This window comes from Genypterus blacodes, unplaced genomic scaffold (genome assembly GCF_046128005.1).
Source record: "Genypterus blacodes isolate CSIRO-AG114 ecotype Tasmania unplaced genomic scaffold, CSIRO-AGI_Gbla_v1 ptg000008l_1, whole genome shotgun sequence".
Taxonomy (NCBI): Eukaryota; Metazoa; Chordata; class Actinopteri; order Ophidiiformes; family Ophidiidae; genus Genypterus; species Genypterus blacodes.
Genome location: NW_027466822.1, coordinates 1972332 through 1987024, shown reverse-complemented (window position 1 = coordinate 1987024; position 14693 = coordinate 1972332). Strand labels below are relative to the sequence as shown.

The window sequence follows — 14693 nt, the reverse complement described above, 5'->3', positions numbered from 1 at the left end:
TTGATTTGTGGTCTCAGACTGAGTCACAAGCAGAACCAACGCCTCCCTGTTAGATTTCCTCATAAAGTGGCAGATCTGACTCATCTGAATCTGCTGACACTGTCCTGTCCTTCCTTCCCTTCCTCCTCCTGGGCCCTGACCTCCCCCCCCCCACCCCCTCCCAGGCTGGGTTGGGTTGTAAACATAGCCAGTAAGGCTGTTAGCCAACCCACCTAGACTTCACTTTAACATGGCCCCCTTCTTTCTCTATCTTACCTTGTCCTCCTTCTCTCTGCCCTTAATTTCCCTCCCTTAACCCTTTTATGTGTTCCTCCCCTCTCCTCTCTCCTCCTCCTCTCCTCTCCTCCTCAGGACGGTGAAGTGGGTTTTAATGGCGTCTCCTCCACCGTGCTGGTGACTCAGGACTACTCTGCGCTCAAGGAGAACGAGATCTGTGTCAGTCAGGGGGAGACGGTCCAGATTCTGGCCACAAATCAGCAGAATATGTACCTTGTTTATCGGCCAGCCAACACCCAGTCACCTGCTGCAGAGGGCTGGGTGCCAGGATATGTCTTGGGCCCGTCAACCAAGACCATAAAAGACTCGTCATCCACATCGTCCTTCTCAACAGCAGTGGCTGATGCTAACAACATCAAGTAAGTCCCCCACCGCCACAGACGCACTCCCTGCTTTGGTTTTGAACCCAAGCACTGGGATTGGACGACAGAGCTGAAGTTCACCGAAGCTCTGTCGACTCCTTTCCTGCCCTCCTAATCCTCCCGACACCTTACCTCCTAACCCTCACTGCCCCTGCCATTATTTAACTCCTAACTCCTCCTCCCTTTTTGACCTTTCGGGCTTCACTGGAGACATTTTGGTCTCTCCTCACATCTCCGCGGATGTTAAAGGTACAAACTGAAGAGACCGCAGTCCTTCGTTTTTATTTCCGAGCCACATTTCAGCTGTGTGGCGACAACATGAAGCTGACATAAAACCCACTGACACTGATGGTTTCATATAAAAACATTCTCCTGCAGAAACAAAGTGACCTGTAAGTCATATTTGACTGTGGCAAGCAGAGAGAAGCATTTAACACCCTGTGGAGCTAAAACCGGACACTTTTTTTTTCAGTTTCTAACACCTGCTTTTTCTTGTTTGTTTTTTTTTTGTATTTTTACTGTTTTAATGAATGAAACCTGAGCGGGGCCTTCAGGTGGACTCAGGTGGCCCCGTTCTCCGCACTGGAGAAAGTTTGTTCCGTTGTCTGTGGCAATCTGTATGGATGAGTTTATTCCTCCTCTTGTTTATTATTTTTAATTTTGGGGATGAAGTTGGATTTTTCCCTCTTTGTGTTGATTTTGTTTAATATTTTCACTGTACAAAGTTTTTTCTTTTTTGAATGAGGCTCTACAACATTCCTGTTAAAAATCCTTTTGCACTATTTGAGATAAAAATCTGAATGAAGTTAGGCTGTGCAATATGTTTGATTTAATGGTCTGATAATGGTGATTTAAGATGTATTTTAAATATGTAAAATAAACCTTTTTGGACTTGAGTGACTTAACTGAAGCACCATGAAGACGAAGGCTGTGGTGTGCTAAGATGAAGACCATTGACAGTTTGTAGTTTTTAATATTTGTAAATAAACTACGACAGTAGAAGTTGAAATGAGCAGTATGCGTATGTGTGTATGTGTGTGTGCACAGACTACATACACATATTTCTGTTCAAAAAGTCCAAAAAAGACAAATATGATCATAAGCCATGAACTGATGATCATCATTCAGTCATTGACTTTAATGTGCTGTTTCCATGGTAACTAGGCAATCCTTTGACTGATCGGTGGTAATAGTGGTTTACAATGATGAAGTCTAGTGAACATCACAAACCAAACATGCCGAAATAAAATGATTGTTGTGATTTTGCCTCGATGATTAATTTCAGCCTTTTGTATTATTGTTTTATGTCCTTGTAGTTTCTTTTGCCTTTTTTGGAATAATTTTTGTTCTCACTAACCCTACCGGTTTGTCCCTCCACAAGTGTTTAAATAAGTTGAATTGAAATTAGAACATCACCTGATTTTAAGTTCCACCTTCTCTTCAAACTGATTTAGTTGAAGCAGCATATCTAAAGCTGAGTTTTGAAGCTTAAGTTTTGGAGACAAAGGCCTCATTCACATCTTCTATTAAAATGTGACATTTGTATCCAGATAATCTATCAGGAAAATGAGCTGATGTAAAGATTTGCATCGCACTTTGCCTTGAAGTCTGTTCCCATTATGTCAGTAAGTGGTTTCCTGTCCTCATGGACATGGATCTTCATCCATTTATCTAATAACAAATCATTTTTGACCAATGTCCATGTTGTAGCACACATTTCCAGAAAGTCACAACTACTGATTCAAACCAAATATGTTCATTACTCAAAGCAGGTGGCGTTGACAGAGACATGATCACAGTGCGAGTTAGAGGAAATCCGTATGTGGTCTGCACTCTGACATTTAACATTTATGTTTTTCTTTGTCTGGATGAAGAATTTGTATATAGATTTTAAGGCGAGATGTAGATGGGGCTGGGAAAAGGTAGTAGTAGTGTAAAGGAAAGAGAAACAATGGAAGGCACTGTTGCCTCTTGCCTGGCGACCCCTGGTGGTCCTGACAGTCTTGGTGGGTTTCCTCTGGGTACTTGTGTTTCCCACACCATCAAAATATGTGTCTGGTTAATGCTCCTGTCACTGCCCTTGAGCCACACACTCGGCTACAGACCTGCAGTTGGTCTCTTGGTGGCTAATGCAGTCGACGCCAAACATAGGACATGGACATATGAGCTCTAAACCCTGTTAAACATATCATAAACACATCGTAAAGAACAATGGAGGATTCAGACATTTATCTCAGCGAAGTTAACGTCTAGAAATATAAAATAGTTGTTCCCCTTTGTTACCCTGGATGGCCGCTGAACTTCCTGCTATTGAGCTTTTGACACAAACATTGTTCCTTGTTGTAGTTTAAGACAGGTCACAAGTAAGAAAGTAAGCAAACTATCATTTAAAAGCCACTTCTCTCCCTCTGTCTCGTTTGAATCACTGTGTTCAGTTGAAGGCACATAAGGGACACGGAGACCCTCATAACAAAGCTAGCATTGAATTAGAGCTATATGCTACTTGGCCAGTGTGTAGATCCCACTTCATTCGTACGTCACACGGGTGCCTGTTGCCATTTTCTGAAATATTGTGGCCTGGTGATCCCTCCAGTGGGGCCGGCAGCTGCAGGACACAGTGGACATGCTGCTCCGAGTGTTTTGGTAAAGTTGTCTGTGTAAGAGGTCTGTTTGTTTGTTTCTGTGTTTCATGTTGGTGTCTCTCAATCTATCCTTAATGTGTCTTACTGGGCCAGAAGAGTCTGGCTGCAGCCCCACACAACAGCGCTCCCCTATGGACATGGAACCACACACACACAACACCAGATCATTTTCAATCATTTCCTCCGTATGGTCTGCTAGGTGCTGGTAACATAAAGTGTAAAGCAGAGAGACAAATGAGAGACTGTGATGGTTAAAACGTTCCTATATTTAATATTCCTTTGGCAGCAAAGAACTTACTTTTCCATAATCACCATGAGCCAGTATGTAGAGTAGATGAATGATCTTTGTAGCAGAGATCTGGAGACCTTGTAGGAATACTGAGAGCATATCTGACCTCCTGAACAAACAGGGCTGAGTTCACAGAAAATCTAAACCTCACACCAGTCAGTAGAAAGGTCTGGAAACACTACACAGTCTGCTGAGGGAAACCTTGTGCTCACGTGTTTTAATTACCCACTGTGCATGTCTGGCCTGTTAGTAAGTGACATGACATTTAATGACATTTTAGCTCCTAGATCGCAGTATGAGACTGTGAGACACAAAAGCCTCTCAGTATCACCTCCCGCCTCTACAGACTGATGCAGATGCAGTTTTTTGTCTTCTTGTCGTCACAGTCATCACACTGTATTACACGTTTCAAACTTTAGCACAAATTAATCAACCTAACACAGGTAAAGAAAGGGAGATATTTCAGCTTTATTTTATTTACAGAAGTCACAGGCTGGTGTTAGATTTAAATATGAAGGTAATCAGCTCATTGATGGCCAGAAAGATTTGTGAAATAAATCAGGTACAGACATATATACTATTTAACAAGCCATCTTCCACATAAGTAATAGATTATATATTTTCTCTGTGTATCGGTTCACTTCAGTGAAAATTCAGCTACAACTAACTCAACATCCTGATTCCAAAAAAATGAGAACAGAGATAAAAGGGTGTGCACAACACATACAATAAGAAACTATAATGATACTAACGTCATTTATTGACAATGACGTCTCCTGTTTGTATTGCTGTCCCAAGATGATGCTGGGTGATGCATGATATTGTTGCTATGCTAGTTTGTAGCTCAGAGTGGATGCTGGGTAGTCTTGGTGTAGTGATACAGTAACTCGGTTAAGCAAATGGCAACAAACTGTGAAGTTACTCAGATGACTGTTTGGCCAATAAGACAATAAGTGACCGCTGATTGCTGCAACTGACCAATAAGTCTTGAGCATTACAGAGAGCTGTATAAGTATATTATATATAAATATGATCAAGTAAAAAGGTTAAAGCTGTCACTTTAATGTGTTGACATGTCAGATTCTGTAAGTTTTCCGCTAATAATAAGAATTGTTATTACAATTTATTTAAAAAATGAAATGACAGCAAATAATGTGATAAACTGAAAAAGTGATTATTGAGTGAGGTAATGCAGCAGGAGGTGTTGACCTGACAGCCTGTTGCCTCTGCAGCCAGACCGCACTGGACCCACAGGGCCTTTGTTCTGATTGGCTGGTTGATATTTCTGGTTCCTGTACCGTACAGGAAGTCTCTGTCATGGAACACACTGCGTTCCAGGAAGCGCGTCGACGCCAAGGATGCCACCGCCATAGGGATCAGAAGTCAGGAGAACGGCCTCCTCCGTAAGCCCAAAGAGACCACGCCCCCTCCCTCGCTCTCCTCCCCCGCCACCACAGGGGTAAAGGCCAAAGTGAGTAAAGCAGGCCGGCAGCACATGCTGATGATGTCATGAGTGTGCCAGAACCCCTCACCTGCCTCCCCACTCCCATGCCTGCCTTTTCTCCCGTGTGTTTGTGTCTGTATATGTGTGTGTGTGTATGTGCAGAAGTGGTTCTCAACCTGCAGGTGAGGTGTTTCATTCAGCACTCATCAACAATTATGAATTCTAAATTTGCTAGAACATATTTATGTTAAGTCATTCCGACTGGATAAATTATGGATATATAAGCCACTTGCCCCCTAAAGGGTTAAATAAAACTTATAAGAATTAAAATGAATTTGATAGGAAGCTGAGAGGATGGACAATATCAAAAATATTGAAAAATCTTGTCTGAGGGAGACTGATCATATTCTATTCAAACAAACTAATTGGGCACATATGAGGTCACAGGTGTTGTGAGGTCATGATGGACTCTAGTTTGGTTGTTCAGACACGAACACCCCAACATGCAAACAGACGAGTGCAAAGGTTGAGACCTGCTGCATCCATCAGTTTTTCCCTTTAGAGCACCAGCTGCAAAATAAAGTGTGTGTGTCTAGTTCATTCCTCTGCATGGATACATGAGTGTGACTGACTGACTGCTGGGATGGAGCTCAGCCAATGATCTGTGTGGTCAACATGTGTGTGCAGGTGCATGTGTGTGTGTGTGTGTGTAACAGCATCCAGTAATTTCATATTAGATGAGGAAAAGACCAAACAGAGGTAAGTAATATATTCAAAGATGCAAAGATGGACTTTACTTAATAAACATGCAGTCTTAAAAGTGGTTCATTCATACATTATATAGTGCTCAGGAAAATGAAAGGAACACTTTTAATCAGAGTATAGCATCAAGTCAATAACATTTCTGGGATATAGCAGAGGTTGTTAATCAGTTTCAGCTGCTTTTGTGTTAATGAAATTAACAACAGGTGCATTAGAGGGGCAATGACGAGAAGAACCCCAAAGAGAAATGGTTTTCCAGTTGGAGGCCATTGACATTTTTTTCCTTCCTCATCTTTTCTGACTTTTTCACTAGTTTTGTAATGGTAAGGGTCAGTAGTATCTCTACTGGTAGCATGAGGTCATACCTGGACCCTACAGATGTTGCACAGGCAGTCCAACTCCAGGATGGCACATCTATATGTGCGAATACACTAAGCAAATAAAACATTTCAGTGACAGAAAAGGCTGGAGGCCAAGCTGATCTGCTTTTCCTTAAAGCATGTCAATGTGGAGCAAAACAGGAAACTGTTTGTGGTCTCTTTCATTTATTTGACATTTCCTTACATTATCTCAAACAATATGCGAGAAAGATAATCTACAGTTGATACATTATCGGGGCGGCAGTGGCTCAGTGGGTAGTGCTTTCGCTTGGGAACCGGAGGGTCATCGGTTCGAGCCCCTGCCGAGGTGCCCCTGAGCAAGGCACCGAACCCCCAATTGCTTCCCTCTCTGCGAAGGGTGGTAATGTAATGTAAGTCGCTTTGGATAAAAGCGTCTGCCAAATGATCGTAATGTGAGTTATAAATAACCTTTATATATACTATTTTCTTTATTCACAAACATTTTTAAATTGAAAAATATGAAATGAGATAAATAGTTTGGAAAAATCGGACCCAGCTGAGGTCAGAGGTCACAGATGTGAGTCAGGAAGTCAGGATCTGTCTGCTGTGTTGAGCCTGTTAAGCCCTTTGTGAAGTTATCTGTTATATTGGGATATACAAATACACTTCATTTGATTTGTCAGTCACATAAAGTAACAGTGTCTGTTTCAAAGTCAAAGTGCAACAACAACTCATCAGTGAGTGTGTGTGACGATAACAGGTCTGCTCTACTCTGGACCAGGCTGCTAGAAACCACCAGAACTTCACCAATTACTGACCTCTATGAGGCTTCTTTACTGGGTGAAAGTTTATGATATAAAGAAGTACTATAAGTATTTTCTACTGAGTTGTTGGCTCTGGGTCCTGCTATGTTCTTCACTCCTGTTCAGTCCTGCAGAAAGCTGTTCTCCACTTGAGTCTCCTGACCTCCCTTCCCTCCTCTACTTACTCTTCATCTCTCTTCTTTTCCCATCTTCGTCCTCCTTCCTCACTCACTTCTCACACTTTATTCAACCTGATCCTTTCCCCTCTCTCCTCTCTACTTCTCCCTCCTCCTCCTCTGCTCATTCATCCTATTCCCCTTTCTCCCTACATCCGTATTTAATTGTATCCCTGCTTCCTTCTCGTCTTCTCCTCTCCACCCATCTCCCATGTATCACCTCTGCTTGCTGTTTCTTTTCCTCTCATCCTCCTTTACCTCTTTCTCCTTTCATCTCGTCATCCTTCTCCAGGAGGTTCACACATCAGACGATTCAGACTGTGACGACGACTTAGAAAGTCTGCCAAAGACAGGCATGGAGGTACAGACACACACACACACACACACACACTGGATAACCCATGATGAATTAGTTTGACATAAATGCAGCACGACAACACTAAAACAACAAGAGGTTTTGATGAATAAAGCTGAGCAGTGAGTCCTTCAGGGCTTTGTAGCGTCCCAGTACTGACACATTGTTACTAAAAAGCCTTTCACAGGGACGAGCTCAACACCAGACACATTAGCACATGACAAGATAACTTTCCCAAACTAGAAGCTCAGTCAACAGAACTCAAACAAAGAAGTCACTCATAAACCGTAACATGCTTCTGGATCTTTCTCTGATATGTGTAAGCTGTTTGTATTCTTCTGAAGCAGCATCATATCAGCGACATATCAGGGCTTTTTACGTGCTTGTGTCATTAGTTACGTCACAGTAACACCCTCAGTGTTTCCACCTATCTATCTGACATGTGCTGCCCTCTAGTGTTGAGAAATGAAAGTGTAAAAGGCACCCATGAGTATTTGTGCATGATTCAGGGTTCAGGGTTCACAGTGAGCAGTCAGGATGAAGCATTTTCTGCCAATGCTGCCATGAAGGAAGTCTTTCCTGATTGGCTGAACCCCAATATGCATCATGTGAAATATAAACAGGATTTCAGTGACATTTGCAGGTTATTTGTAATGATACTTATTTTGTGACCTTGTGTTTTTCAGCTCCTGAACCCCAATTTCATCCAGCAGGGTGAGTGTGTGTAACAGTGTCACAGTGCTCCTCACAATGGAAGTGAGATGTTTCCTCGTGCTCCATTAAAATGAACTCGCATTAAACCACAGTGATCACAAGAGAACCTTCATGTCAAACACACAGAGGATCAAATGATGGATCACACATCACTCATTTTATCTGACTTGTTGTGTTTCCTGTGTGCAGTTGCGCCAGAGTTCCTGGTCCCCCTCTCAGATGTGGTGTGTGCGTTTGGAGAGACGGTGGTTCTGTGCTGTAAAGTGTGTGGGCGACCCAAACCCACTGTGACCCTGAAGGGTCCAGACCAGAACCCAGTGAGCAGCACCAGCCGCTTCACCATAGACATCAGGTAACACTGTGCTGTGTGTGTGTGTGTGTGTGTGTGTGTGTGTGTGTGTGTGTGTGTTGAGGATTGGTCTCCATTTTCCTTCATCTCCCTCGCCGTACTCCTTTCCTCCACCAACACTCCTCTTCATCTTCATCTCTTCTTCTTCCTCCTCCCCAGCTCTGCTTCCTCTTCTTGCTTTCCCTGTCATACTCCTCTTCCTGTCCTCTCCTGCCTCTTTTATATATTCTTCCCTCTTCATCCTCCCTCCATTGTCTCCTCATTATGCTCCATTCTCCCTCATCCATCTCTTTCTGTCTAGCTTCCTTCCTACCTTCCTCTTCTTCCTCCATTTCCACATCTCCTGTTCCTCCTAGACACATGTTTCCTTCCTCTAACTCTTCTCCTCTTCCTCTTTCCTCTTATTTTCTCCTGCCTCTCCTCTTTATCGCCGCTGTCTCATCTCTTCCTTCTCCTCCCCTGCAGGGATACAGGTGACATCTTGTTGAAGATCTGCAACCTAATGCCTCAGGATACTGGTATTTACACCTGCGTTGCCGTTAACGACAACGGTGCTGCCTCCTCTTCTGCCTCAATTAAAGTGCAAGGTAACATTTCAACACAGTAACTGGGAGACAGGCTGCAGACATTTACGTAGGTGTTCAGCTTCCACCATTAGTCATGTTGTGTTGAAGCACTTCTGTGTGTCTGTCTGTCTGCCTGTCTCCACGCCTGTCTCCACGCCTGTCTGTCTGTCTGTAGGATCTGTGAACATGTTACAAAGAGATTTTGAAAGGGTGTTGTAATGAGCTGAGCCTGTGTGAGTGTTTTGTGTCTCTCTGTCTGCTGCAGGTATCCCAGCAGCCACTGGGAGGCCGGTGGCCCAGGAAGCCAGCAGCACAGCTGTGGTGGTCCACTGGCCGCCTCCAGCCGCATCTGCCCACTGTGCTGTCAGCAGCTACACTGTGGAGTACAGACAGGAAGGTGTGTGTGTGTGTGTGTGTGTGTGTGTGTGTGTGTGTGTGTGACCAGTAATTCATTGATCTAATTCATAATTATGACTAATAATTACTACTGTTTCCCATTTGTCTCTCTCTCTCTTTCACACACACACACATCTCAGACTCCTTGTTATGGCAGCAGGCAGTCAGCAGCAGGGAGGAGTGTGTCCAGATTGATACTCTGATCCCCGGGGGTCACTACCAGTTCAGAGTCCGAGCATCCAACCGATGGGGCGTCGGCCCACCGTCTGAGCCTTCCAACATGGTTACACTGCCCAGCAGCAGTACGACTTAACACACACACCTTCACATATACACACATACTGTACACTCTACTGTGTTACCCTTCTGTTCTTTCACAAATTCACTCACAGGCAGCACTGCTCCATATGTTACTTCTCTCTATTTTGTACTCGCACACTACGATCCCAGATACTGTGAAGAACGTTTGTTACATTCTGCAGTTTGACTCTAAGTCTATATGTCCATCAAACCTGACCAAGCGTCTCTGTTTCCAGACTCTGGTTACGATGGAACAGGAGTCCAGTGGAAAGAAAACTTTGAGTCGAGCTTCTCAGAGATCAGTGAAATTGGAAGGTGAAATAAAATGTTTTTGCATCTTTTCACACTGATGTCACTCACATTCGCCAACTTCTGGTTTGAGTTTGTACCCTCTTTGTTCTTCCTCCCTCTCTTCACCAGGGGGCGCTTTTCAGTTGTAAGAAAATGTCTCAACAAGGTCACAAAGAAAGAGGTCAGTGAAGATGGATGTGCTTTGGATTTGTTGCTACCTTTATAAATAATATTACAGGAAACTTTGGATTTGCAGATGAATTGTTATTGTAATCAAAGAAACATAATTAAACATAATTAAAGTTTATTTTCTTATTATAATTTGCTTGTAGTATGCCTGTTTTTTGTTTTTGTTATTAATTGTTATTTTTTTTTTGTGTATCATTTTTTTAACAATATTTAGTATTTTTTCTATCCATCTACGTATATTTTCTAAATTATGTTTTTACATGTATTTACACTGGCAGAGAAGTTCATGTTCCTATCTATTTCTCTCTGAGGCTGCATGGCTCTTTAGCTTCTGTGGTTATTTACATGTTTGCTGCGACACCTTCCAGGTTGCAGTGAAGTTTGTGAGTAAGAAAATGCAGAAGAAGGAGCAGGTGGCTCATGAAGTCGACATCCTGCGTCATGCCCAGAGTCACCACCTGGTGGCACTGCTGGACACATATGAGTCCCCGAGCTCTCTGATGCTGATTCAGGAGCTGTAAGTCTGAGCCAACACAAGTCCACAACACTTCACACACCACTCAGTTGGTTGATTAACATGGTTAATCTGACTGTTTCTGTGTGTGTCCATGTGTGTGTGTGTGTGTGTGTGTCAGGCTGGAGGATGGTCGTCTGCTTGACTACCTTGTGGCCCACGATGAGCTGATGGAGGAGAAGGTGGCGTTCTTCATTAGAGAAACGCTGGAGGCCCTGCAGCACCTTCATACATGCAGAATAGCACACCTGGACCTCAAGGTGTGTGTGTGTGTGTGTGTGTGTGTGTGTTGTGTGTGTGTGTGTGTGTGTGTAAAGCTCTGACCAATATAAAGTAAATAAGCGTTGTATCTCTCTCTGATTCATAACTGAATTGTGTCTCACTCTCTTTCTCTCTCCCTTGCAGCCTGAGAACATCATGGTGGACCTCCACTCTCCTCTCCCCTGCATTAAGCTCATTGACTTGGGCGACGCCGTGCAGCTCTCTGCCCACCGCCGCCACGTCCACCTCTTGCTGGGCAACCCTGAGTTTGCGGCACCTGAACTCATTTGTGGCACTTCGGTATCCGTAGCAACAGACATGTGGAGCGTGGGCGTGCTTGGTTACGTCATGCTCAGCGGCGTTTCCCCGTTTCTGGACGAATCGCCAGAAGAAACGTGTGTCAACATCTGCCGCCTGGACTTTTGCTTCCCAGATGAATTCTTCTGCGACGTGAGCCAGGCGGCAAGGGACTTTGTGTCGTCAGTGCTCCAGGAGGACCCCAGGAAGAGACCAAGCGCTACATCCTGTCTGCAGCACCCATGGGTGGGCCGCGGGGGTGCTCATGGGGGGGAATACTCCAAAAAGCCTCTGGATACGACTCGATTGGCTACATTCATTGACAGGAGAAGACAGCTGCATGACGTCAGGCCTGTCACCAATATTAAAGGGTTGGTGAGCGGCAGCATGGGCAACACACTGTGATGTGCAGAGGGAACAATGAAGCAATGAACTCTAATGCACAGTGACACATGAGGCTATGAGTGGGAGGGGCTTCAGTGGCTGACATGGATGTGGTCAGGGGTTCGAACTCGCCACCTCCTTGGCAATCGTTGTACGTCGAATGCATAACAGCTGCTGAATTTGGCCAAAGCCTGTTGAGGAGCGTGGATTACTTCAAATGCCCAAACACCCCAAACAAGATTACATGATTTGGTTTCATAATTGACCTGTGCAGTTATTTAATTTTTTTATTTTGACCAGATGATTATTTAGGGGCTTTACTATTACAACCCAGATCATTCAGGAAAAAGTGCTTATTGTTTATATTTTGCTCACAATTCATTTCAGGGATTTTTTTCTATCTTTTTTCCTTAATTTGGAGTAGCAGTGTCTCCTGCTTCTGGGGTTTCAGGCTTCTTCAGGTGGGTGTGACACGTAGGAGGCTCCTGCTCTACCCAGACTCACACTGAGAGACCCTCTGCCAGCCTCTCACCTGGCGGTCATTGACCAGTTGAATCCCTTGGACGCATGACCAAGTAATGCTGTGGTGGTGGGCTCCTGTTTAACCCCTGAGTTACCTGTGCAGCCCAGTCAGGAGCTCATCGCCTAACACTGGACCGCCTGATACTCAGTTTAGCTTCAGTAATAAACCCAGCAGTGCATTAATGTGTGAACAGGAAGAGGAATGCTGGAGATGCTTTGGGATGTCAGTAGGCCTAGTGAGAATGTTGTTTTCTAACCGTATGATTGACATTTGATTTCACGTTATTGCTTCTATTTATGTATTTGAGCTATTATTTAAGATGAGCTACTTAGCTGTAAGTATTTGTTTCATGTGGATATTCTCCTGTTTGTGTTCATCCCCACTAGCCGGGGGAACAAATCCTCTGCACTCCAACAGCAGCAAGTCAGAACACTGGACTCCTTAAGATCTTCTGTTTGGAGTATTCATTCACGCCACCATGAAAGATTGGATGCAACAGCACTGAGCTTCGTTGTGATGTAACCATTAATTTATTACTGAATGTTTATTTATGTTGAATTATCATCTTCGCATGATAGCCAGGACCAGTCTGGTCTACGATGAGCTGGTCTGAGCTAAGTGTGAGATGAGATGAACTGAGATGAATGAAAGTGTACAGAAGAAGCTGAACAGTTGACCTGCCGAAGAGTGTCATTGGCCGCTACGATGAAGGTCAACGGCTGCAATAAAGTGTTATGAATCACAGCTGAGTGGAGATAGTTTTAGTCTCTGGCATCACATAAAAGAAGGATGATGAACCAGAATGAAAATGTTTTCTGAAGACAAAGCCTGAAACACAGTTTATTTCCTTACTTCAATAACAGTTTCCGAGAGTACAAAGGATGGGCGAGTGTCTGAGTGAAGTATGAAGGGCCTGCCTGTGTCTTCGGTTTCACAGTGGCATCTGTCAGGGCGTCTCTGCATGAGGAAAATGAGCTGTGAAACACTCCTATTTGTCTAGCAGCAGCTGTGAGAGGCTGGCAGAATCATGTGGGCCCATAGATAAAAAGAGTTTGTTTGCATTCATCTTTGTGTTCATTCTGCTGAATGGACTGTTTGGACTTGGTCCTGCTCTCACTGAAGTGTGATGCTGCTTTAACTCTGCATCCCAAACCTCCACTGAGCATATAGGAGCATTACCTGTCACCCAGGTGATCATACACAATGATACAAGCTGTACAAACTACTTCTGCATTTGCTGCAAAGTTCAACATGCAGGTGTTATTGTAATCAGTTAAATCATCTAATATGACAGAATCAGTCCCTCCAGCTTTAAGTGATTGTGTGATCGCAGAAAATCTCTTAAAGCTTCTGCGATGTTGCATAATTTTCTAGTTAACCATCTACTTTAAGATACACAGTCATCACGGGGCAGAGTGACACATTTACGGCTGCTCCTGAAATGCATTCAGCCCATCAGTTTGTTCAAATTGGACCTGGAAGTCTTGATGTGTTGCCAGAAATCCTTGTTGCCGTTCAATTTCACTTTATTTAAAGGTCAAAGAAGAATATGAAACATCTCTGGGAGCTCTTAAAGCAACAGGGGTGATATTTAAAACTTTGTGATAACTGAAAATTGTAAAAGTAGTGATTTATGAAAAAAACATTTGAATTTGCAGCAAAATGCAGGAAATTGCCTCAGCAGAATCATGAAATCCTGGGATAACTGTGTATTACAATACACGTCTTATTTTACTATGTTTACTGCCCTCAAAATACAAACAATGCTTCGATTTTCTTCATCACACATATGTACTCCACCTGTGCACGCCTGCAATGGGACATTCAGGTCAGGAGATGTTAAGTAGAACAGTTCGGAACAAACTGAAAACACACGGCAACATGGAAAACAGCTCCAATCTCACTCAGCACGTGATCATACTGAAAGTACATAAACACACCATAAACGAGCCAGATCACACTGAAAACATCTCAAGCCACCACCACCCCACACACACACACAAGGTGAATCTCTTTATAATAGCTGTTTACAGTGAATGTATGTAATATTCTCAGTATTGGAGCAGTATTCTCCTTCTTATTATACTATGTAACAATGTATAAACTAATTACCTTACTTCTAAAATAAAAACAAGGTTTCAATAAACTTTTTTCTACTCGAGTGTGTTCCAATTGAGTATAAGTATTATTATTTTTTTAACACTGTGTGCGAAATAAGTTAAGTGTCATTACAAATTAAAGACAACCCAAGAATGACTTCATTCTTCCAAATGTCTTCACCAAACTAACATACCTGCGGCCATATGACCTCAGTGTGAGGAGCCTCGCTGTCCTTCTGTTGCTGCTTCACTGCATTATTCCACTGATCAACTATGCAGTGCAGTTGAGTTCTGCTATCGCCAGAACGCAACATTAAGCTTTCCCCAAACACGATTTAGTCAAAGCTAGCAGCACAAATG

At 43.4% G+C, this 14693-nt stretch overlaps 1 protein-coding gene across 3 annotated transcripts in view; it reads left to right on the top strand.

Moving 5' to 3' along the window:
- Nucleotides 1-14358, top strand: part of kalrna (kalirin RhoGEF kinase a) — an 85318-nt gene extending 70960 nt beyond the window's left edge. For 2 of the 3 annotated variants that reach the window (XM_076156171.1, XM_076156180.1), the window contains one exon: nt 352-1904. In XM_076156171.1, coding sequence (XP_076012286.1) covers nt 352-639 — 288 coding nt within the window. In that variant the 3' untranslated portion in view covers nt 640-1904. Of the gene's footprint in view, nt 1-351; nt 1905-4874; nt 5041-7387; nt 7457-8136; nt 8165-8353; nt 8517-8978; nt 9101-9344; nt 9477-9615; nt 9778-10011; nt 10091-10195; nt 10248-10623; nt 10773-10890; nt 11030-11174 lie in introns of those variants that run through there. The other variant, XM_076156189.1, reaches the window with a different exon arrangement.
- Nucleotides 14359-14693: the final 335 nt, after the last annotated feature.